The 23,695-nt window shown below is 38.0% G+C and overlaps 1 protein-coding gene across 1 annotated transcript in view; it reads left to right on the top strand.

Annotated features, from left to right (window-relative positions):
* phlpp1 (PH domain and leucine rich repeat protein phosphatase 1) overlaps positions 1 to 23,695 on the top strand; it is a 50,707-nt gene that overhangs the window by 14,863 nt on the left and 12,149 nt on the right. The window contains exons 2-4 of the mRNA XM_015000510.2: positions 15,580 to 15,776; positions 16,680 to 16,805; positions 18,335 to 18,483. Coding sequence (XP_014855996.2) covers positions 15,580 to 15,776; positions 16,680 to 16,805; positions 18,335 to 18,483 — 472 coding nt within the window. The remainder of the gene's footprint in view (positions 1 to 15,579; positions 15,777 to 16,679; positions 16,806 to 18,334; positions 18,484 to 23,695) is intronic.

Raw genomic sequence — 23,695 nt, 5'->3', positions numbered from 1 at the left:
TAAGGTTTGGTCCATGGTGGCCCTCCATGAAGAGCCTAATGGAGGTCCAGATAGGTTTTCTATCTGGGCACACCCTTGTAGGTCACAGTGAGGATACAGCCCACCCAGTGTTCTTGGTGGGCTCATAATTCAACCAACTCAAAACTCAGAGTAATGGGTTGACGTGTTTGTGGACCAAAATCGGGGCAAGTTGTTAGACTGAGTGCTTGGCTCTCACTCAACACTCATGTATTTGGTATTTGAGAGCATTTACATAAAATAACATGAGAAATAGATGTAGCGCCACTTCCACACCATTTTTATCAACTATTTATTTTGATAACTTTTAACCCTCTCATCCCATCCATCCAGCACCTTCCAAATGTAAGAATCTGTCTAAAATCTAAAATATGGTAAGAAAACGTGAAATAATACATTTAAAAAAAAAAAAGTATACAAAGACTTTTAAAGCTAAGTCAATGTAAATGGTAGATAATTACATCATATTTCACAAATGTTTTTTTGTTCTTTCTTTCTAATGCTACAATCTAAAATAAATAAATAAATAAATGGGATCCCAGAATGATAAACATGTTGGGATCCCTGCAAGCTAACACCATAAAAGTTGTCCAGAAATATTTAGGCTGTTGGCCTCAAAGAGCAGTAACCTTCTGCGCTACATCAAAGCTGCCCTGGCTCACCAATTAGCGATCACATCTCACCTCTTTAGCCTCGGTATCAGGGGGAGGTGTTGTCAGCCTGTTTCTTATCGCTGCTCTCCCATCACCCCTGCTCTCATGTTACATCCACCCCGATGTGCTTCCCGGGGGAGTTGAATGCTGGGTGGGTAAGCCTAAACCTCTGAGAGTATTATATAGTCCTTAAGATGACAATACCCCATTCCCATCTCATTTTCTGTGTCTTTTAGCCCTGCTGTATAGCATAAGATGCTGTGCTTTATTAAAGCTGTATACAGAAGGAGACTGCAGACAGGCTGCTGCTGAATACAGGCTATTAGCAACTTCTGAGTGACAGAATGCGGAGGCTGAAGTGACACAGTGATACTGGTGATGAGCAACCAGTGTCCTGAGTGAAAAGATAATATGTGAGGCTGGGGAAGCTCTTATATTAATACAAGAAGTGTTGAAAATATCTACAGTTTTATCTTTTTTTGTGATCAACAGCTAACCGTTTCCCAAAATATGGTATTTAAAATTATGAAACGTTAATTTTGGTAAATTCAAACCTCAATTTAACTGGAGATGTAGCGAGACATCATTGGTGACCGGAATACGACAATGTTCAGCTTGATCAGGACTGACTGGCGACCGGGCCATCAGAAACTTAAGGATTTGATATTTTACCCATCAGTGAGAACATCATAAATGACTGCTGCCCACTCATAGTAACAACAATACTCGTCTGTTGTTACTTTGTGAAGGAGGCTCACAGGAAGCATAGAGATGTCAGAAGCTATTTAAAAGAGAATATTGTCTAAATGTCAAGACATGTCTGCATAACATTCAGGCTGCAAGAGAGCTTGATAGCAGTAGATACCAGGAAGACTTAATAGAGTTGAGCAAGGCAGATATACTGTAACCTTTTTGAGCTTTATCATGAAACATGCTCCTTGGAAATATTAGTTAAGGATCTTCATTCCCTATCGAGATGATTTCCAAGTTTGGAGTGGTACTCCACAGGGTTCTGTCAAATCAACAAGCCTTGGGGTCTTGAGATCCTCTTCAAAAACAAACCTAAATAGCAAAAAGATCATTTTCAATAATATTTGCACTCTAAATGTCAGAAGACATAACAACAAAATTACTTCCAACTATATGTGCAAGTATATTTCGTTATCGTTCTGCATTACCTTAGTAAAAAAACTTGCATACTCAAACAATATTGTCAAAATTCTCATCCACTGTTATTTTGCTAATCAGAAGCCTACTTTTGTACTGCTCTTGAGGCTATATACAGAAACTGCCATATATGCAAATATTGGGATAGTGAAGTTTAAAATCTAATCTCTATAATCACATTGTCCAAGATCCTGTTTAACAGCAATTGTTTCTGCCCTTTATCTAAATAATAACATCATTTATTACTCACCGCACAGAGCAGGAAGGCTAGAAAAAAGTATTTGATCTTGTTCTTATATCTTCTTATACTATGGGTTTTAAAGTGAAATCAGAATCAAACAAAATGGTGACCAGCAGGTCAGAGCTTTACAAAATCGTCTGATCGGTGCATTTTTAAATGTAATTTTCATAGAATTATTTTATTATTTTGTTCTAATTAGCAACCTAAGAACAGAGGTTTCCATTTATGTTTTCATCCATGCATGCATCTATCCTAAAAAAGACAAATTGCTTTTTATATTTGAAACACTAGAACTTGGAACTCTTTGTTTTCTCTAGAAGCATACTCTGATGAATTTGTATAATAAGCTTTGTTTGAGGAAAACAGAACTTGACTTGTAATGTGGTCGAAAAAGGTGTTTAGGGTCTTTTGGCCAAGATCAACTTCCATAGTGTGGGACAAAAAGAACTATAATGAAACAGACTTATTAATGTATTTATCTGTGTACATTATGTGCCCATCTGAGACTTTATCCCTACAAATTTGATAAGAAGAATAATCTCTAAAGTTATTTTATAAGTCATTAAATACCTGTAGTGGAACTTTTTTTTGTAGTTTAAGCATTGTTTCTGAAAGCAAAAACTTCCTTTGATTACTTGATTTGGATCCATTCGCTGATTACTCTGGAATCGTGCGAAACAATGGAAAGGTGTGCAGGATGCTCTTTGCAATTAGTGTTTTCCGTCTGCCCTCCCAGTAGTCTGACCCCATATGGTATCCTGCAGTGATACAACTTCACCAACATAAAGTGTAAACAGTGCAGATGTGTGCCACAGATCATAGTTTGTTTAGAATCTCCCCGCAGGCTGAGGCCCTCTCAGCACTGACACATTCCGTTTGCTGTCTTTTGGATTCACTTCGGATTCGTCTGCGTTGCACGCCACGTCCTGCCTTTGCTGTCTCGTCGTTGCGAATGCCTGCCTGTTTGCAAGCCTGATTATGTGTCCTTAAGTGTTAGTGAGAGGGCTGCTAAAATAAAGGCGAGCGCTGCATCATTCATGAGTGTGTGCCACCCTGTGCCTGGACTGCAGTGACCCGTAGCTGTCAGCGGAGTATCCTTGAGCATGATGGCACAGACTGTGCCGAGGACAACTGCAGAGCCTGCTGGAGTCTGGAGGCAGTGGGAGGGGCCAGGGGCTGGGTGGGCCCATCGGGGGCAAAAAGAAACCCAGAGAATATAAAGAAGCTATTGCATTGCATGACATAAATGTTCTGTTTTCAAGAAAATTATTTTGTTGCTTCTTTCCCTCTCTTTTTTTTTTTCCTGAGAAGATGTGATAATTTTCTTTCTTTTTTTTCTTTTTTTTTTCAAAATCTAAACTCTGAAGCTGTTGCATGTGTACATACATTTCAGTAGAGCTTGTACAGATTGCGTAGTAGAAGTATTAAAAAAATAACTAATTTATTTTTACTTTATAGGATTTAGGCTCAAAGGGGAGCATGAAGTACACATAAAGACACTATAGTTTCATGTTTTAAATACAAATAAAAGATATAGACAACGAATCAGAAATTTACTGCTGCTGAAACCTTTTACTTCCCCCTACAATATCGAAACATGAGCACATAGACGGTAAATCTTTAGCTGTGTCTTGCCTGTTTTGAAGGAAGATAGAAAGAGAGAAAGGAAGTAAAACAGACATAACATAACTAGGACTGTGGGTCTCCCGCCAGTTTAGTAGCGGACAACAGTAACTCAGTTCACACATTTGCGCGCTTAGTTCAACTAGTGTGTGAATGTGCAATTTCCTATTTTCTCATGTTCATGACCTGCTAATATCTTTTTTTTTTCTCCGTACAGTAGCTTCTATCTTTTGATCCGCTGTACGAGCTTATTGTGCGTTTTAGCATAGAAAGGATGACACGGTTTGCTGGAAAAATCACCCTGGTCTTCATTCTGTGGCAGGATGTGCAGACACTAAATGCAAGTGACAGTGTCTTCAAAGGTTTTTCTGAGCTGATTAAAAATCAAAGAAAAAAATAGATGACTGTTAAATTAGCTCCACCGGGTCCTTGCCTTTTTCATTGACAATAAACCAGGTTATTTACTTTGGTTTTCGGCATGACAGATTACAAAATCAGGTTTGCCATGATGAGATGCTTATCTGTCACAGAAGGCGCCTGACAAAACATCTGTTACACACACCAGAAGAAGCATTACAGACCATCCCGACTGGATTGATTTCAGTTCATTAAAGTAGGTGAGATTATTTGGTAGGTGGTGTTTTTTTTTTCAGATGTCAATTTGTTTACACTTTAATCAGTAGAGGTTACTGAAATATTTTCTAAGCTGTTTGTCACAGTAATCAGCTTGTATTTTTGTGTAAACACATGGGTCATATACAGGTTAAAATAAGATTAATGTTTAAATAATTACTAGGCTTGGGCTAATATGAGATGCTCACAGAATGATAACCTTCAGTAAAGTGACCATCGATCTACATTACTGTGTTTACTCGAAAATTTAAAGCTGGATTTCGTGGTTAAGCTGCTCATAGTGAAAGCAGGACAGCGACAATTAGCCTTAATGCTGCTAAAATATTATAACATAGGTAACATTGCAGTAATGTTACCTATTTCTACAGTATATCGTAAATTTCATAAAGTTATAGGGACAGTATTATGTATTTTCCAGTAACATAATGCCACTTTATAGTGCAATCAAGTAACTATGTTAGCTTCAGTTGTTATGAAAATTCTGTATATATTTAAAACATTTTTTTACTTTGTAATTTATCGCCTTGAAATCGAAAACTCCTCTTTCTGAAACTGCGCCGTCAGGGATCCTTCTCAACAGCGCTCTTCTATTAACCCTTTAGCAAAATTTTTTACCAGCATTGCACCGAGAAGTAGCTCATATAATGAACTCAACATATGTGCAGCTACACCTGGTGTTTGCTAATGGCTACTGGCTAGTCTGAAAGATCTGATGGGGTGAGTTGCGGGGTTCTCTGTGAGGTGGAAGCTCGGCAGCTTGGAAACTGCAGCTATGAGGAGGAGCTACGCCTTGGAAGGCGGTGCTTGGTCCACCCAAGCATTTTGCACAGCTGAATGGTTACCATGGGATACTGAAAGATTTCTCAAACATGCATGAAGGAATCAAGGCAACACTCCAGACATGTATTTTATGGCTTGACTATGCATTTTTACTACATTATTATAAGAATAAATTGCTTTCCGATAAACTAATCTGCAGTACTCAGAGTATGTATTCTGTCAGTACAATGTGTTGCTATGGAAATGTTTCTCTTTCTCTGCTGCTATCTTTTTTTTTTTTTTTTACCTCATTTCTGCAAACATACTTGCTTATTCGCTTAGGACCCCTCTGCAGTTTATCAACCCCTGCAATCATAATTATATTTACGCCTATGCATTCAATTAATTTGTAGCAAAGTCTCATACAAACAGATTTTATGAAGCATTTGCATTCACTCTTTTTTTTTCTCCCTCTCTCTCTCTCTCTCTCTCTCTCTTTCTCACTCTCTCTCTGTCTCACACACACAAACGGCTATAAAACGATCCCCAGAGCTCCAGTGTGTCTGTGTGAGCTTTGAGGTAGCTGATCAGTGGGCCTGTGTTTTCCAGTGCAGAGTTTCATAACAACACACTCATTACATAACGTAGGCAGGAATGGAGATGTGGAGCAAAGGCAGGAGAGAAGGGAACACACATCCATGTATGTCAGTGGACAGGCAATCTTAAGGGAAATCTATCTGTTTTCACACACCTTTACCAGGGCCCTTGATTTCTTTCTAAAGCATTAATACTTCTCCCCTGTGTAGGAGGTTTCAGTTTGATTTTTGTGTTTTTGGTTTTTTTTTGTTCCATCAACCTGGTGATGAATCATGTTCATATATTGTAGCAGTTTTTGTGCTGCTGCAAGAGAATCCAGTCATTTGTTGATTTTTTTTTAATCTTTAACAAAATAATTCATAGCTGAAAAATGTGATTCACTAGCCTATTGTGGGACTTTATAGTTCCTCATTCATGCTGACATAAGATCTGGCTGCATACTGTACATCGTTTGCATTTGCTTCTGCTGATAAGCAACATATTTGCATCAGGTTGACATGAGGAGGTATTTTAAGTTAGAGATTTTGCTCTGGTGTAAATACATGTCCGTTCTTTAGTATCCTCCTGCCCTTGCTCTAATCCGTATTTAGGCTTACTAGATTTCATATTTGAAGTTTGAAAGCTGTAGAAATGTTAACAATGAATTCATTCTGAACTTCAAGTGATAAACATCACTTAGGATTCTGCAAATTTGAACGTGAGACGGCGTAAAATTTCAATGTACAGGATCTGTAGAAACTCTGGCTTTTTGGCACCGGAGACAACATCCTTCCTCCTTCTTCTAAGTTCTCCCCACACTGCCTCCTCTGTTTGCAAGTGGTACTGCGATGACCTGAAAAACAAAGCTGCACAATGCCTTTAAGAGCAGAGAGCTGTGTAGTTTCTTCTCCCCTGGGGCGGAGGGTGATAATGGTGCGATGGGGAAGATGCTGCAGACTGTGACCTCATTTGGATCCAGGATTTGTGTCACTGGACAGAGGATTTCTTTTGTACAGTATCTACGTGCACGTGTGTGCTCCCTGTGTGATGGCATCCTTCGCAGTTACAGGATTGAAAGAGATGAGCGAATTTAGTCATTCATCAAACTATTAACTGCCTGCCTCCTCCTTCTCTGGTGGAAACGATTGATGTCTCATAGTCTCATGGTCACACGCAAACACATAAATTTACTCAGTCTCTTGTTTCATTGGCCACAATCATTAATGTTTGAGGCTGTGGTGGGGGGTATCACCCTGGTGGAGCTCTTAAAGCTGAAGGATACCGTGTTTCACAACAGACATCTGTATAAAGAGCACAGAGTGTCGCTCAGCTTTTCCTTGAGGGATTCAAAGGACTCTTCAGTGCGCTCTTGATAAATAAGTACTCGCACACAGACTCTCTTTCAATTGTTTTCTAATTACTTATTGTTAAAAAGGTAATTAGCAGAGATAATGTAAGCACAATACAACATGAGTAAGTATATAACGTGCATGTTCATCAAGGAAGCAGTTTAAAGCTGTTTAATTTACATCTTTATTTATGATCTGATTCAGCCTCCCAAGATAAATTGTCCATCCTATGGAGCCTTGTGGAATTGTAGTATTATCTGTGTATGATGCAATTTTGTGTAAACGCTCTTAAAGTGCAGTACTGTGGTTTGAGAAAGAAACATCACCAATCGGTTTTAGAACTTCCTCTGCTTGTGGTCTATAAATGAACCAACAGTTTGTACTTTGATTCAGTTTTGAATGTGTTTGTGCAGCGTTGTCGGCAAAATAAAAAGCTGCAACTGGCTTTTTATTTATTTATTTTTTTTACTTTGATGGGGTATAGGGCTTTGGAAAACAAAGGAAATCAATCAAAATCTGAATTGGCAATAAAATTGGAAATTGATACATTCCACAGAAAACATAAAAATGTCCAGAAGGTTATTCATTTTGCATAAAAAGTCAACAAAAATATATATTTTTAAAATGAAAAAAAAAGTGTAGGAAACCTTTGCAATACTGCACAGTGAAATGACTAAATTACTCAAGTAATCAAGTAATAGCAATCTTATTACTCCTTTCAGCCTAAACTGCTAGAATCTAAATGTCAAGAGGACGATCAGCATTTTGCTGCTTTGTGACGCATGACCTGACAGCTAGAAAATCTATTTTAGCAGATACTGAAAATAAATGGTCGGGCTTATAAATTACCATAATGTATGCTTGTAATGTGGTTCACCATCTCAGCGTGATAACATTTTCCATTTATCACGCAACACAGACTGAAGCTAATGCTGAGCTACGACATCGCTATGGTACTGGACTGAAAGTGGTTCAGAACCTCACTGTCAGGCTCAAATGAAGTAAGCAAGTCGGCGTCTTTTCCTCAGCCTTTTTGTGGGGGATGAAATGAAGCTACCTAAACATACCTCAGCATGTCCTTGAGTAGTGTTTTGACTGCTGGACATTTTTGTTTAATTCTCCCTCCCTGGCAGTCAAAATATTACGTCAGCCTAGCATTTTCCAATCGTTGAGGCAGCCCTGCAGCCGAGCATATTTATGCCGAGCACAACTCGATTCAGGAAAACGGATAACTCGAGACGAGGCTGTGCAAATGTGGCGTCACACTGCGATAATGTAGGAACATTTCACTAATTTCCCATGCAAATGTTCCCCATCTTCTTATCACTCTTAGGCAAAGTACAGCTTGATACATTTCACACATCAGCACATCGCCAGTCCCCGAGGGAGAGTCGGCCCCCTCTTGCCGTATTGACCTGTTTGTGTGAGAACATCTGTGAATTTTTAAAGAGGGTTTGTAGGATTAAGCGCCTACTAATTGGGATCTCTAATTTCAGAAAGTTGGTGTTTTTAAACAGGGTTTCTTAAAAAGTTTTTTTTGTTTTTTTTGTTTCAGTGCTTCACATGTTCAGTCGAAGGCATGCGTCTGCCTAAAATGTGCACAGAGAGGTAAAATGTAATGCGAGAGGGAAAACTGTGGAGCACTTTAGCTGAGTGCAGTGAGTGACCTGTCACCCATGATGGCCTTTGCCACCTTCTTGCGAGGCTCGTCAGCCCCTGCCAGGCAGCTGGCCTTGCATGGTCTGTCACTTTGAATCTGTGAAATCACCTCAAATCAAGCATAGTACATGAGGAGCGGTGGAGAAGTAAATAAAGGAATGGCATAGTCCAGGAAGCACGTTCTTTTCTTGCATAAAAACCCCACGTTTTAAAGCAAATGCATTTTGATGTTGCATGAGCACGCCTGCACGTCCTTTGAACCAGATAAATGAGGCAGTTGTATCCCAGAACTAACTGCCCCCCTTCCTAAGTTTAACACTTATCTTGTTATTCTTTCTTCCTTTAATCCATTTATTACCCTCCAACAGCACCACACCTAGTGTCTGATAAGATTGTTTTTTTATACTTTGTCTTCCATCAAATGGTTGCTGCAGATTAGAAGTGAGGCTTTCTATCCTGCACGTCACAGTTGCATATATGTCGGTTGATGCTCTGTTGTGACTTATGTGGGTCATAGATGCCCTACGGTATGGCGTGTCCAGTCCTGAAACGGAGGTGTGCTAATGTCAGGTTGCATTTAGCAGGGCACAGTGATTAATCCGGGGTATATTCTTCTCAATGCATATAGGTTCTAGAGTAATGAGGTGTTGAACTGCTAGATGATAGATAAATGAAGCAGGCTTTGGTGTTACTTTGAATATCTCATGTGGGAAAATGAGAGACATCACTAGTTCCCACTGTTGTTTATTATTAATTGATTATATGATACATGTTACTCTAAAATATTTTGTTTTTCATATTATGTTTTAAAATACACAGAGTAGAGGTCGCTGCGCATGTGGATGCTCGTGTTTTTACCTGTAAAGCCATGTGCCACTAGGCTATTGTGTATTAATCAATATTTGCAAATTCGATATAGAAAATCTTACCATGTTTTAATAGCTTAATCTTTGGACTTTGACTGGGCCATTCTAAATGAATGAATGGATGACCTAAATACCAGGTGTCAAACTCCAGTGCTGTAGCTTATAGATGTATCTCTGGTTCAACACACTTGAATTAAACAAAAAAAAAAAAAAAGGCACCAGTGTTTGAAGTAATGCTTGTGTTTGCATGCCATGTGGGATGTACATAACTTAGCAATCTGATTACAACCATGTCACTATTGGTTAACTTGCCAGTCAAATGTCAAAGTGAGGTTTTAACATTTTCTTTCAGATGTTTGATCGTCTATGACTTGTGTTATGTTGAAACGATCTATTTTGTTGTAGCAAATGCACTGTAAACATCAGGTCCATGTGAGCTGCTTTTAATTATTAATCATGTAAAATAAATCTAGAATTACCATAGCAACAGTAACATTTTCTTTCTTTTTTTTTTCTTTTTTTACAATTCTCAGCTGAGAACGTACTGTTTATAATTAATAAGATGTTTATGCTGTGCAACATATTCAAAAGAGGAGTCTTGAAAAATCTATTACATCCATACATGTTGTGTTTAAAACTATTTTAATCAGAGTAAGTAAAACTTTTAGTTAGTTCAATAACAGTATTAGATGTTTTTGAGCCCATTTAAAGGAAAACGACTTTTAGAGTTTCCATAGCTTTAAAATATAGTCTAATTTAATGATCTCAAATGCAATCTTATACATCCGCAATGTCTTAAATTACATTTAGTGACGTCTTAAATTTGCATCATTCATTCTTTAAATCTTCAACTTTCATTTAATTTGTTTTTATTTACTTGTGATGACTTGTTCCATTTGTTCTATTCCCTGCTAAAATACTTGGGTCTTTGTTTACCTCGTGATAAAACTACAAGACCCATATTCAGGTTTTCCTCCAAACTCTTGAACATAATTCTGCTTCACATCAAGAGCTTTTGGTACTTTGTTTTAGAGATTCACAACATTCTTATTATGTTTTCTAATTCTGCATTATTGTTATTATTTAGATAGCTTAATAAGTGGTAGTTAGTGTTGCAGCAAGTGGCAAGAATGCATTTATCATATTTAAGCCTAGCAAATAGAACATACCCTCATCTCTGCTTGATTGAAAAACTAGAACTAAATCAAAACTAAATCAAAAACTAGAACTAAATCAAAACTAAATCAAAAACTAGAAATAAGCATGAACTAAGCTAAAATTATGTGAAACCGCTCATCCCAACTTTTACATCCTCTCCCGAAGAGATAAACCACATTTAAATAACATGAATCTAATATGTATTAAGTTGTAGATTCCTCTTTTTATTTATTTACATCTGTACAGTTTTAATCACTGACATAAATCTAAATAGGTATTGAGTAGCTTAGTTTTCATTGGTCCTCTGTGTGTGCGTGTGTGTGTGTGGGTGTGCGTGTGTATGCGTGTGTGGTTTGTATTTAAGCAGCAGGGGTGAACACACGTTATTGGATCCCGGTGTGGAAGGGAAACCGTCACTTCCTCTGCCTGAGGGAAAGGAAGGAAACTATCTTTAGTTTCTTACACACAAACACACACTGTACTCCTGCTTCTTCACAGTGTAAGTCTGGGAATAGATTGACTTCTGCGCACGAGCACACCCACCTTGCAGGCCCCGACTATTTTTACTTTCACTCCTTATCCATTCCCCATAGATTATGGGATGACTGACCTTAATGACTAACATCATCGGCTCTCAAAAAACTTCCAGCGTAGGTGCGTCTGTAGTTCATGCATTGTGGACATGGCAAATGCCTGTTATAATTTCCTGCCCCCTGTCGCAGGGTCATCCTGCTGTTCTCCTGCCCTCCCCTGTGCACAGGATGCTCACTTGGGATTCCCACTTATGCCGCTGTTTCCTCCAGGGTGCGTTCCCACGGTCCGACTGTTAAAAGTGTATCCTCTAACATCCCACACGTCCATGTCAGATAGCTGTAAGCTGCAAATGTAGCCGTGTCTGAATGTGTGGCCACATGCAGAGGTATTTGAAGAGTTTGTAAGGGTGTGTGTGTGTGTCTGTCTTTTGTGCATACGCATGTGTGGGAGTGAGCATGCTCCAACAAAAACCTAAAAATAGTAGGAATATAACCATGTGACATACGGCAGCTAAAAGCTTGTGAATAATTTGCTTAACGCTACACATTCTCTCTTCCTTAGATCAGCCAGGCAAATATTATCCGGCTGGTAACCTCTGCCAGCCAGAAAGTTGGAAGGGGGGATGACCAGTCTGTTCCATTAACCCTGTTTTGTCTCATAGACTTTTGTGACATTTTGTATACAACTTGTTATACATTGAAGGGATTAAAGGCTTTCAAAAAAACGTTTTCATGCGAAGAAGGCTTCTTCTAAATGTTATATGTTGCGTTTGTTTGAACAAATGCAGTTTTTTTGCCCCTTCATTTCTTTCATACTTTTTGCAGCCGTCTTCTACTGAACATTTTGTACTAGTCGCGAATGATTTAGAGTAAAATTCTACTGTTTGATAGTTGTCGGCTGGAACGAAGTAGCATTATTTGATTCCAACAACTGGAGATGCTGGAGGTCAATTTAAGGTTTTCTTACCTGATCACTGGTCATGATCTATTATATTTCATAAATGTCAACTGGCTCAAAATCGGGTCACAACCACAGTTATTGGAAATAGGATGGTTTAAAAGATCTTTGTAAATGAATCCATAATTCCATCAAAAACCTTTCATAATTTCTCGAACATTGATGAAAAACACTCAAGAAAAAACAAGTTACACAATGAGGGATTTATTTATGGGTACCATAAAAGAAAGTAAAAATTAGGGAATACAGATTTGATAATAGGGGAATGAACCCTATAAATACCAGTAATCATTCTGTTGATTTAAAAAAAGTTCAGTATTATTCATCAATCATCTTTTTTCTAAAACAAAAACTTGACAAAACTGGGATTTAGTCTAAGAGTTTTTTTCTAGTAATAAAAGTAAATATGTGTGTCTGTGAAGTGTAAAACAGTGCTTTCCGCTAGTGAAAATTGCTTACCTTTGAATAAAGAAATTTTCCCTGATAGGATGTAAGAATCCTTAAATAAATATTAGTATAATAATATATTATTCAACAACATTTGCATAAAATACTCTACTACTAAAGTTAAAGTACTGTTAAAAATCAACAGTGGGAAAACAGTTTTTATAGACAACTCCCTCAAACTTTTTTTTTTAATTTTTCACAACTTTAGTTTGCCGATTTAATCAAAACATTTTCTAGTAGAACTTAAATTGGAACTTTGCTTTACTTTTTCTTCTTTTTTCCACATTTATGGTCTTAAATTTGAAAATAGGACGCTTAGAAGAAAAATCATCAGCCAACACCTCTGCCTTTGTGTACACGTTATGATAGCAACACAAACATCCAGTCGTTTTACAGCTTTCACCTGGAGTGGGTGGTGATAATAAAGTCTCCTCAAAGAGCGATAAAAACCTGCAGTTTCCTTCTCTGCCTTCACACCCCACTTGGTTTAGAAGTGCAAGTAAATGAATTTGGAGAGCAACAGTAGAAATCAAGGGAGTTAGGACTCAAGCAAATCTTGTTTTTACTGAAGATATTGAAGGGAAGTTGCTAATAATGGGGCACTGGATTTTTTTTTTTTTCTTTCTGTGCCACATTAGAATTAAAGATCTTGTTTACATCGTTACGTCTCATACATATTCATTAGCAATTAACTTCAATTTATTATTGCTGGCTTTCAGTTGCTGGAAAAGAGTTCAGTCTTGATGCCAAGACATGGGACTTTAGCCCGTAGAGGTGTGTTTTATGATGCTTTTATTGTTGATAATATTGCTACATCAACTAATTTGTTGCTACGTTGTCCACTAATGGAAGATTGCAGGGTTATGTGATGTAAACATTTGCAAAAATATGACATTTTGTACATTGTTACTTTATAATCTGCAGCTTGTCCATGAGATACTTAATATTTTTTATTGATTTTTTTTTTGTATCTCGGGTTATTCTATATGCCCTCAAAATGTTCTAGCACATCAAAAAAAATAGCTGACACTTGGAGTTAAGTATGTATGTTTGGCTTTTATATCACATGCTCAGCATTTTGTCGAGTATCGTCTTCAAAATGAGTGATTCTGCTGTGAACAAAAGATTAATATCTACAACAAAAAAATAGATCAGTTCTTCCTTGCTGTCTGTTATTGATGTGAATGTTCTGGAAAAAAAGTCAGGTCATCCAAAAGGTTCAGGTTTGATCAGCTTGTGTTGGCCTACCACCGTATAGAAATACCGTACTGCACTACAGTAGCCCTCAGTTGGCATGTGAAAGATCTGAATTATTTACAGCAACAAGACTATGTGCAAGTTCACACTTGCTCACCCCAGTGACTCTGTGTTTAGTGTCGGTGGAAACGTGGCCAGCGATGAGCTAGTCTACTGTAAAAAGGACTAAAATTATTTTCTATGAACCTCTTTGGACATCATCTTGGAGGTAAACTTCATCAACATTGAGATATATTAGTTGACTGAATACAAAAAAAAAAAAAAGAAAAACAACATGGTTGCAGCAAGCACAAAACACAGTCTATAGATGGAATGGTGGAATTGAAAGCCAGGCAAGGGAGGCAGATCTAGGAGGGAAAAACTGATGCAGGGGAGGAGGGAGGACAGTGTGTGCCAGCCTGGGGGAAGTTTATGTGGAGGTGGAGGTAGACAGAAAGCAGTTGGGTGTTTAGACAGGGTGATAACACAGCCTCAGCTGACAGAACGCCTGATAAGCAGTCTGAAAGTCAGGTTTGGCAGGGTTGCAGTGGCAAGACTGAACTGGGTAAAAAAAATATAAATAAAAGGCAGACAAATGGATAAAACTGAGGGAGCTCAGAATTTCCAAGAGCCTAATTAAGGAGACACACAGCTGTTATCTGCGTCAATAATAATGTAAGATGTACCTCACTGAATGTAAATCAGCACTGTTATATTCTGTCTGCAAAAGTAGGCCATCCAAGCCTAACATTTATGTTGAACGTGATGGATCGTTTGCTGTTCCACCGGTTTGCTCGGTTGTGTGGTAATGAAGCTTTTTGTCACCTTTGGCTCTGCATAGATGATATTTAAGATACACAAAAGATATGTGATCCTTTATCAGAATGTCACTGAAGTCAGTTTTGTTACAGTTTGGCTACTTTATTAGCCCTAGTCAGAAAACATCTGAGAGTAACAGGTTAGCCTTCTACTATTGAGAGCTGATGCTCAAATGACAGATAGCAGATGTCCGGACCCACACATATGATTCCATGCACTGGTTGTTTGTAAAAGTCACATATGCAGTCATTTTCACTACTTTTACAATTTTAACTACTTAAAAAAAAAAGATTATGAATTGAAAACTGCAAGTTTTCTTCTGATAACTTACCAAAAGCTGAAAAAGAGTAACCAAGTGATATTTGGAATGCTAAACTTGGACATTAGAGCATAGCATCACATTAACCCAAGAGTGTGATACCAAAGTCTCCAGCTTGAGTTCATAAATTGAGGACTAGCATGGTCACTAGTAAGGTGAAGAAAACCAGGATACATTTTGTTTGAGAGGATTAACCAGTTTCCGTTATAGGAGTATATATTTGGTAAAAAAAAAAAAAAAAAGTCTCTCTTGGTTTTTTTCATATATCAAGAATATGGTCTGTCATATTTAAATATTCAATAACATAAATAGGTCGGGGACTGCGGATCCAGATTACTTACTATCCATTTGTGAAAAAATCAAAAAATGCATGTAAAATTACTTACTTGATTTGGAAACACAACAGAAAAGCCAATTATGATTTTAATTATGTCTTATGCTGTCAATAGCCATAGGTTTTCTTTTAAATACATTTTTAAATGCACTACCATGCCTATTTACCTATGTACTTGCCAATGTATTTTGTATTAAACCTTTTTTATTTTATTTTTTTGTTTTTTTACAGGGAAGCCCCAAAGTATTGAGAGTTCTGAGCGGGTCCAGCTCTCAGGGACCTACAACGTCCGGAAAGGGAAGCTCCAGCTGCCGGTCAACCGCTGGACAAGACGGCAGGTCATTCTATGCGGCACCTGCCTCATCGTCTCCTCTGTCAAGGAGAGCCAGATCGGGAAGATGCACATCCTGCCGCTCATCGGTGGGAAGGTATGTGAAGGAAACACACGACACACATTTTCCTGCTTATCCATTTTGTTTCAGTGTTTTTATGGTCTATGCTTCGAATCGTAAAACGATAACGTCGGGAAATGACCTGACGATCAGTGTGTGACCCTCAGTAACTGTTCTTTGGTTTGAGTTTGATATTCATATCGTTTGTGTTTTTATTAAATTCAGATCAGAGAGCCACTGGTTCTGTCTGAATGTTTTCAGCTTTTTTAGAATCTATCGTTCCTTTCTAATCCGAAGCCGTCACACACTTTAATCTTCTGTGCAATAGCGCTCAATAAATTCACCTTTGTCCATTTATAGCCTTGTATGCCTACTTGCCAAATAAGGTCCAAGGGCTTTCAGGGAAATAATTATCTACTTTTATGCCTGACACAAAGAACACTCCATACCCCCGCCACACCCTGTTTCTAAACATCTCACACACAACACAAGTCCGCGTTTGTTTACATTCGGAGTGCGTGTGCTGGTGTTCCATTCAAGCTCCATACTCAATCAGCTATTCATTCACAAAGGCTATCCTATGATCCAGTGTGAATGCATTTTCAAAAAAAAAAAGATGTTTCACCTACTTTTGTCGTTGCCTCTGTCACGCACAGGTGTTTATCAGACGAGTGCGTGCTTTGCATATTTTCATAACTGTCCTGGTGACTGAGTTAATCTACCCTGCAGGCATTCAGTATTTTACTGCTTCAACGGAAGTTATTTCAAAGTAGTCATTTCAAATTAGTCATCCCTGTCTTCGTTTTGTTCCTCGTTTCCTCTCATCTATTTTATAAATCACTCATATTTGTGTGTGTGCGTGGGTGTGTGCGTGTGTGTGTGTGTGTGGTCAAAGTGGTTCAAAGCCTGTTGTCACTCTTATATTTACCTTGACTACAGGTGGAGGAGGTGAAGAAGCACAATCACTGTTTGGCCTTCAGCTCGGCAGGGCCTCAAAGTCAAACCTACTATGTCAGCTTTGACAGCTTCACAGAGCACCTGCGCTGGCACAGACACGCTGCCAAGGTACGGAGTGTGTGAGGGAGTTGGAAGGGGGAAAAAAACCCAACAAAAGCATATGTTTCTTCTGCACTACAAAAGTGTCAGGTCCGTTTTGTATTTGTTCAGCTGACATGCACCGTAATGCCACTGTGGAATGGCCAAGTGGGCATAAAATTGCAGACAAGGTTGTAAACAAATATTTTTGAACCCATCCACTGAGATTTTTGTGTTTTTGCTGATTAAATGGAGTCCCTCAACTGAGAAGATATAAAGTACACAGCCTTTCAAAAAAAAAAAAAAAAAAGTTACCACCTGGATTTATCAAAGCGAACAAAGTGAAAAACTCTCAGTAGATTACTGCATGGACGATTATGTTTCAGTTGGCACCAAGTTATTTAACCACAACTGTGAGTAACTTTTTCTTTCAACAATGCTAGAAGACACATGTTGGAATGAAAAAGATGTTTGTTTGTATGCGAGGGATCAAACTATTGCCATGCATCATGCAAAGAAAATGTCTAAGGAGATTGCTGAAATTACTAAAATTCAACTTTCTAATTTAAATACTTCAGTGGACAAAAAGTTTTGTTTGCGATTGGAAATGACAGTCTTCTCCCACTAGATATTGAAGCATGTTTCTTAATTATTTTAACAAAAATAGAATGTTGAAAATAATTTTTACTTTTCAAAATATTCAATGACAATTACAGCAACTGGGTTGAGATCTAATATTATTATATTTTAATAATATTAAAATATAATAATCTTTATTATCTTTTAATATTATTAAAAGATAATATAAAAGTAGAATATTTGGTTAGCGAAAGTAACCAAATATTCATACATATATTAAGGAGTCCTTTTCTTTAACTTTAATTAGAAAAAAATTAGATCGCTTAATCAGAATTAAATTAATTTAACAGTTCAAAAGCATCTTATAGCTGACTACTGGCACGCTCCTATCTGTGGTGGATAAAGCCATTGTCTCTAGGTGCCCTCACACACACTGTCTCTCTCTCTCTCTCTCTCTCTCTCTCTCTCTCTCTCTCTCTTTCTCCCGTCTCTCATTTGAACTCAAGTAGGACATAGCCAGAAAACCTCTTTTCTAAATATTAACAGGGACGTGCATGTCACCGGTACCCAAAGGGACACTCAGAATAGACGCTTGGATAAAGACGGCACGTGCTCCAGCGATGACTACAGAGCTGCAGGCTAACTCCACTCTTAAAGGCTCAAGTTCACAAATTGTAGAATTTCCTCCTTAAAATGAGAAAGACATTTATTCTGGCCTTTTAAATGTGGTGCTTTGGTGTCTCTGTTAATTAAGGAAACGCAAAACTACTACTTCACTCTTCAACATTTAGGTGGATCGAACAATTTAAAGTTCTCAATGTTAGGTCAAAACCTTTTTTTTTTTTTTTTTTTGTCTGATGTTTGACCCCTGCCGTGGTTATATACACGACTACAATTCTCATGTGATGGAGATAATACTGTTCAACTGCATTTTTTTTTTAATCCCACTCAGTTTTTACACTTTCCCTACTTTCTATTAGATGGTGTCACAGAGAATCAACTCGGTTGATTTGTCCTGCTGCAGTCTGGAACTTCTTCCCCCCAACCTCTTTTATAGCCACGACCTCACCCACCTCAACCTAAAACACAACTTCCTGCCTGCAGACCATCGCCTTCAGCAACTGCAAAGGTATGATACTGTGACTTACCTACAGGAAAAACATCTAAGACTAGACATCATGGGGGGTGATTTCTGGAAATGTATACTTTTGCACATAGCATTGATGTATTTATGCCACTTGAACTTTTCCACATTTTGTGGAAAAATTGCTATTCTGTTAAGGCCTTAGAGGTTAGAGAACATTAGTGAGCGGACAGCGCCATAATTACAAAAAAAAAAAGAAAAACACAGCAGACGGGTCAGGGATAAATTTGTGGAGAGGTTTAAACTAGGGTAAGATTATAAAACGATACTCACTCCTAAGAATGTTCACTACATCTCCTGAAATTGTAAAGTGTGTGGCACACCTGCAGATCTATGTGTTAGGGTTAGGTGTCCGCCTGAAGTAACAGGCTGACCAAGGAGAGCATAAATCAGAGAAGCAGCCAAGAGGCCCAACAGAAGTGCCAGAGCAGCTGCAGAGAGCCACAGGAAGATTTCTCTCTGGATGTAAAAAGGTCATTGAGACATGCCTCCAAACATTTGCAGCTGTAATTGCAGTGAAAAGGTGATTCTACAAAGGAATGACGCAACATTTTTTCAGACATTTTTTTTTTTTGTAAAACAAAGTTTGAAAACCGTGTTTTACTGTCTTTCCACTTTACAAGTATGCACTTCATCCATCATCACAGAAAATAAACTTTGTGTTTGCAACATAACAAAGTACAAACAAAAAAAAAACTGATGGGAAAGTATGGATGGGTCAAATTGGTTTTTGAAGTGAATGTTGTGGCTCAGATGATGAACTTTGTGCCAAGGTGAGGTTTAGGAAAGCGAAGCATAAACCATGCGCTAAAGGAAACGTGTGATATGAAAAGATGAGAGACGAGACACTGACGGCGAGGCTTCAATGAAAACACCAGGACGTGGCTGTCTGATTTGGAGAGATTTGGGTTTTAGCCGCGTACTTGCATGTCATCAACCTGACCAGACTAGGACAAGAGCCATTGGCACAAGAGGACCAATGAAGCCAGCCAGGGTTGCTGGAGTGTAGGCCAAAAGAGCCCAGAAGGATAGAAGCGACTGCAGGGAAGCTTTTAATGTGCCTTGCCTGTCTTACTCTTTCTCTCTGTGGGCACCATCTGCTGCGTGCTTATCATGGTCCCAGATTAAAGACCACAGGCAAGACACTGGATGCTGCATGTGTGGCCATGTGTGTGTGTAGCCATATATAATATATAATATACCGCTTCACTTTTATGCTTGTCACTGTAACTCCGTACTGCATGTATGTGTGCAAAGCGGAGAGTGTGTTAGTAGAGAAGTCGCTTGCCTGTAAATTTGGCTGCAGGCTGTAGATTTGGGGTCAGTGCATGCAAAGTCATGATACAGTATGACATTTTTATGTTTTTTTTGTGTGTGTGTTTTTTAAATTTTCTTTTATTTTTAGCTGTCCTAGAGAACTCTGTGTTTGCTTGGCAGTGTGTGTTTAATCCGACATGCTTTTGTGCCTTCCTGACAAATGGGGTCAAATTGTTACAAGTCCCTGTCATGGTAATATTAGTTTGACTCATCTTTATTTCCCTTTTAATCTCCAGGATAATAATGACTGATGTTGAAAGGAGGATGACATGGGAGGGAAAACCGGTTTTTAACTCAGAATACGGGATGCACAGCTCCCCTGCTGGTCAAGGGAGATAGCATCTATTTTGCTTTGCCAAATCTAAGTAGGCTCATCCGCATTTGACCCAGCATGACAGAAAATGAGGTCAGTAATGAGAAAGAGATGAATAGTTTAGCTGAAAATAGAGGGATTTTGACAGAAACATGCAGCAGAGTTACTTGAGTTCCCACATTTCCCTTGAGAGGCCTGCATCAAGCAGGCGAGGTTGAGAAGTGTACTACATTGTGTACTGCCTCTGCATTTTGATGTGGACTGTTATTGTCATTTATATAAAACTCAAAAATCCAATCTTTTTTTTGTTTGTTTGTTAATGCACCAAAGTAGATGTCACTAGAACAGAAAGAGTCAAAATTAGCCAATTTCAGTATGAGGGAGATGTTTAAAAAACAAAGTCAGAGGAAACAGAGATTTTAAGAAGCTATTAAAATAAAAACTATTTTTTATATGTCCGCGGTTCATTCAGGCTCCAACAGAGCAAGACCTTGTGCAGATAACCGGAAGGCTAAATGGAGTACAGCAACATTGCTCTGTTTATCCCTTTGAATTTTTATCCTCTCGCTGTCATTATGTTAACATAAAAGAGTTAGAAATCTGTGGAAGATCTACATCCTGGGGGTAATTGTTAACAGCAGGTTATAATAGTAAGGTGCTAAACCCCAAAAACAGTTCTTAATCATTACACTTTGTTTAAGACAAAGTTAAAACCTTTTTTTTCTTTTTTTTAATGATGATTCCTCTTTTACATAGTGGTGTGATATCTTTTCTGCTTCTACCTCAAATAGTTGAGGCAGAAATTCTAGACAAATATTTTAAATGCTCTTATGTTATCGCTATAGGATAGTATCAGTAATGGGATTTTTAAATCTTGGCATAAATCAAAAATTTGAATTTTATGCTTTTATACTCTACCTCTAAACCTTTGTTACAAAAAAAAAATGAAATTGATTCTTGATTCACCTAACAAAATATTCATTCTCTCTTCACCTTATATTTTCTTTTCATCAGAGGATTTCTGGGTTTTCAAACTGCTAAATGCTCCACATTGTTCACCAGCTAGATGCCCGCTTTGTCTTTTGGCCATTTTAGAGCTTGGCACACTGTACCAGGGGTTTATCAGAGATTTGCCCAAAACACAGCAGCTGCTCAAAAAGCTATAAATGGACTTCTTGGCTGGACCTTTGAAACAATGAGCTAACTGACAGTTTTTTGATGGCATTTGTAAGCATTTTTTTTTTAACTTCAAGTCAGCTTATTAATGTAATAGTACTCCAGTACTCTCTCCCTTTTTGTCTAATTTGGCCTCTGATATGACACATCTGGGTTTTACTTGCCAAATACTTCCAGATTTCATTATTTTTCAGTTTTGGAAGGAAATGTTGATTTGTTTTATTAAAATGATTTAAAACAGCACTTCCAGTAATTAAGTGAGATTTTTGTGATAGATCTAAGAAACATCAGATTCCTTTAGGTAGTTTCCCAAGCATGACCTCTACTTGTAGGGGCAATTAGCCATCAGTCACATCTGAAACATCTGAAAATGTCTGGATGTTTTCTGAGTGTGAAACTCTCCTGTGTGTGCAGGTCAGTTGGGGAGGGAGAGGGCCATGATTGGCTGTTCCCCCGTTGGGAATTTGTGCACAAAAAAAAGGAGACAACCATTATGACCCAGAAGCAAATACTAAATCAACACATTACCTTCTCATTTTCATATCTCTAACTTTTTGAAACATGTATTTGATTATGACACATGTTGGGGCAAAACGAGCAAACTGATACTATCATTACAGAACAGCAAAAACAAATGACATGTCATTGAATGACAGTTCTACTGCTTTCTTCACAGGAGAGTTAAATGTATTTACAAAGACATAGATCTTACATCTGAGCTCGTATTTGGATGAAGTTTTTGCTTTGCGATCAGTTGTTGGATTCTTGATCGGCTTGTCTCTTTTAAAGAACTTAAGCATATTTGGCCTCCATAATCCAGTGATGTTGTTGTAGCATTATCTATTCTGGAAGTAGGATATTCAGAACTAAATTGCAAACTTAATCGCTTTGCATGTTTTTGTAACAGAAATATGCCAAAGGGTTTTATCAAAAATCTTGTGATAGTCAGTAGATTTTTTTTCTCTTTCATTTTTTGTTGGTATTAAATGTGGACTACGGAGGGCAAAATGCGATATAATTAACTTTTTGCCTATTCTAAGACAAAGTAAATTTTGAAAATTTGAATGTTTTGACACTTCATCAGGTGAGAGTTCACCGTTTTAGGTCATTAAGGTGAGACGAGCATTTCCTCGGTTGCTTTAATGTAATAGAAATGCACCATTTGGGTTTTTTGGCCGATTTCCAATCTCTGTTGATGTAAAACTCCAACCTGCTGACCTCAATTGGAGCTGATTCAAGTTTTTCTTTAAGAACTATCCGTCTACAGACCTTTACAAATTCAGCAGCAACAGAGTAATTTGTTCTCTCTCCCAGGACTGAAGAACAAAATTACATTTGGAGTCCGGGTTTGGGAGTTCTTGCAGCTTGTTTTTAACACCTCAACCATACAGAACTTTTTTTCCTGTGTGGTGTCTGGAAATTATTCTGTACAAATGCTGCAGAATAAAGGTCCTATGAGGACTTTGTAAGATTTGCAATATGAAATACATGACCAGAACCTTGTTCTTGTTCTTGCTACCACGAAAGAACAAAATTGCTCTGTTCTTGTGGAGTATATGTGTACGATTACTGAGAGCACAAGAGCAAGTGTTTTATTGTTACAGACAAAAAATAAATAAATAAATAAAATTAAGCATATATGCTAGCCAGTACTTTAAAACTGCAGCTAAAACAAACCAAAATGATGCTATCACGCTGGGAGTTGCTCACATAATCAGTTCTTCGTTAGCGCTGCAATGAAGGTGGATAAGTAAGAACATTCAAGATATTTTTTTTTTCTTGCTCAGCCGAGATGAATTATTTAAATCTGGAGCAGAGGCGACATTATGCTGTGTCTCAGAGAGCAGTCTCTGTAACACAGTTTTACTATTATTTCAGTAAGAAGACAACGTGACTACCAAGATCAGGTTTTAAACTATCTGGTTAGTATCTTATGTTAATGATTAGTAAGGGTAACGTCGGTAACTGTTGCTGATTAAGCTGAAAATGGTCTGATTCCTGGTTACCTGATTAAAAAAAACAAAAAGAATAGATCTGGTCTCACATGTCAGAATGACTTAACATGATATAATGGAGGAGGCGCGGAGAGACTGAGGCGAAGGCATGAGTCTTTTGGTCAGCCATTTGCAGAGACTGATTTAGTGATCAAGAGGCGTTTTCTAACTTAACCTCCTCTAGTTTCCAGCAGGAGCCGCCCTCAGCTGGAATTACTTGGCCACCCTAATCAATAACTCCGACATCCTTATCATTGTCATGATATATTGCGTGAATGTGTGCTTAGCTTGAGTTTGGAAAAAAAAAAAACACGATCAAATGCTGGTTACAGCAGCTGCCGTGGGGAACAAAAAAAGTTGTTTGTGTGATAAATAAAGAAAAACTCATTCTACAAAG

This window comes from Poecilia mexicana, unplaced genomic scaffold (genome assembly GCF_051168715.1).
Source record: "Poecilia mexicana isolate PSO_F unplaced genomic scaffold, ASM5116871v1 scaffold_17, whole genome shotgun sequence".
In the NCBI taxonomy this organism is placed as follows: domain Eukaryota; kingdom Metazoa; phylum Chordata; class Actinopteri; order Cyprinodontiformes; family Poeciliidae; genus Poecilia; species Poecilia mexicana.
The sequence above is the reverse complement of the archived record's forward strand: the minus strand, read 5'-3'. Positions and strand labels throughout refer to the sequence as shown.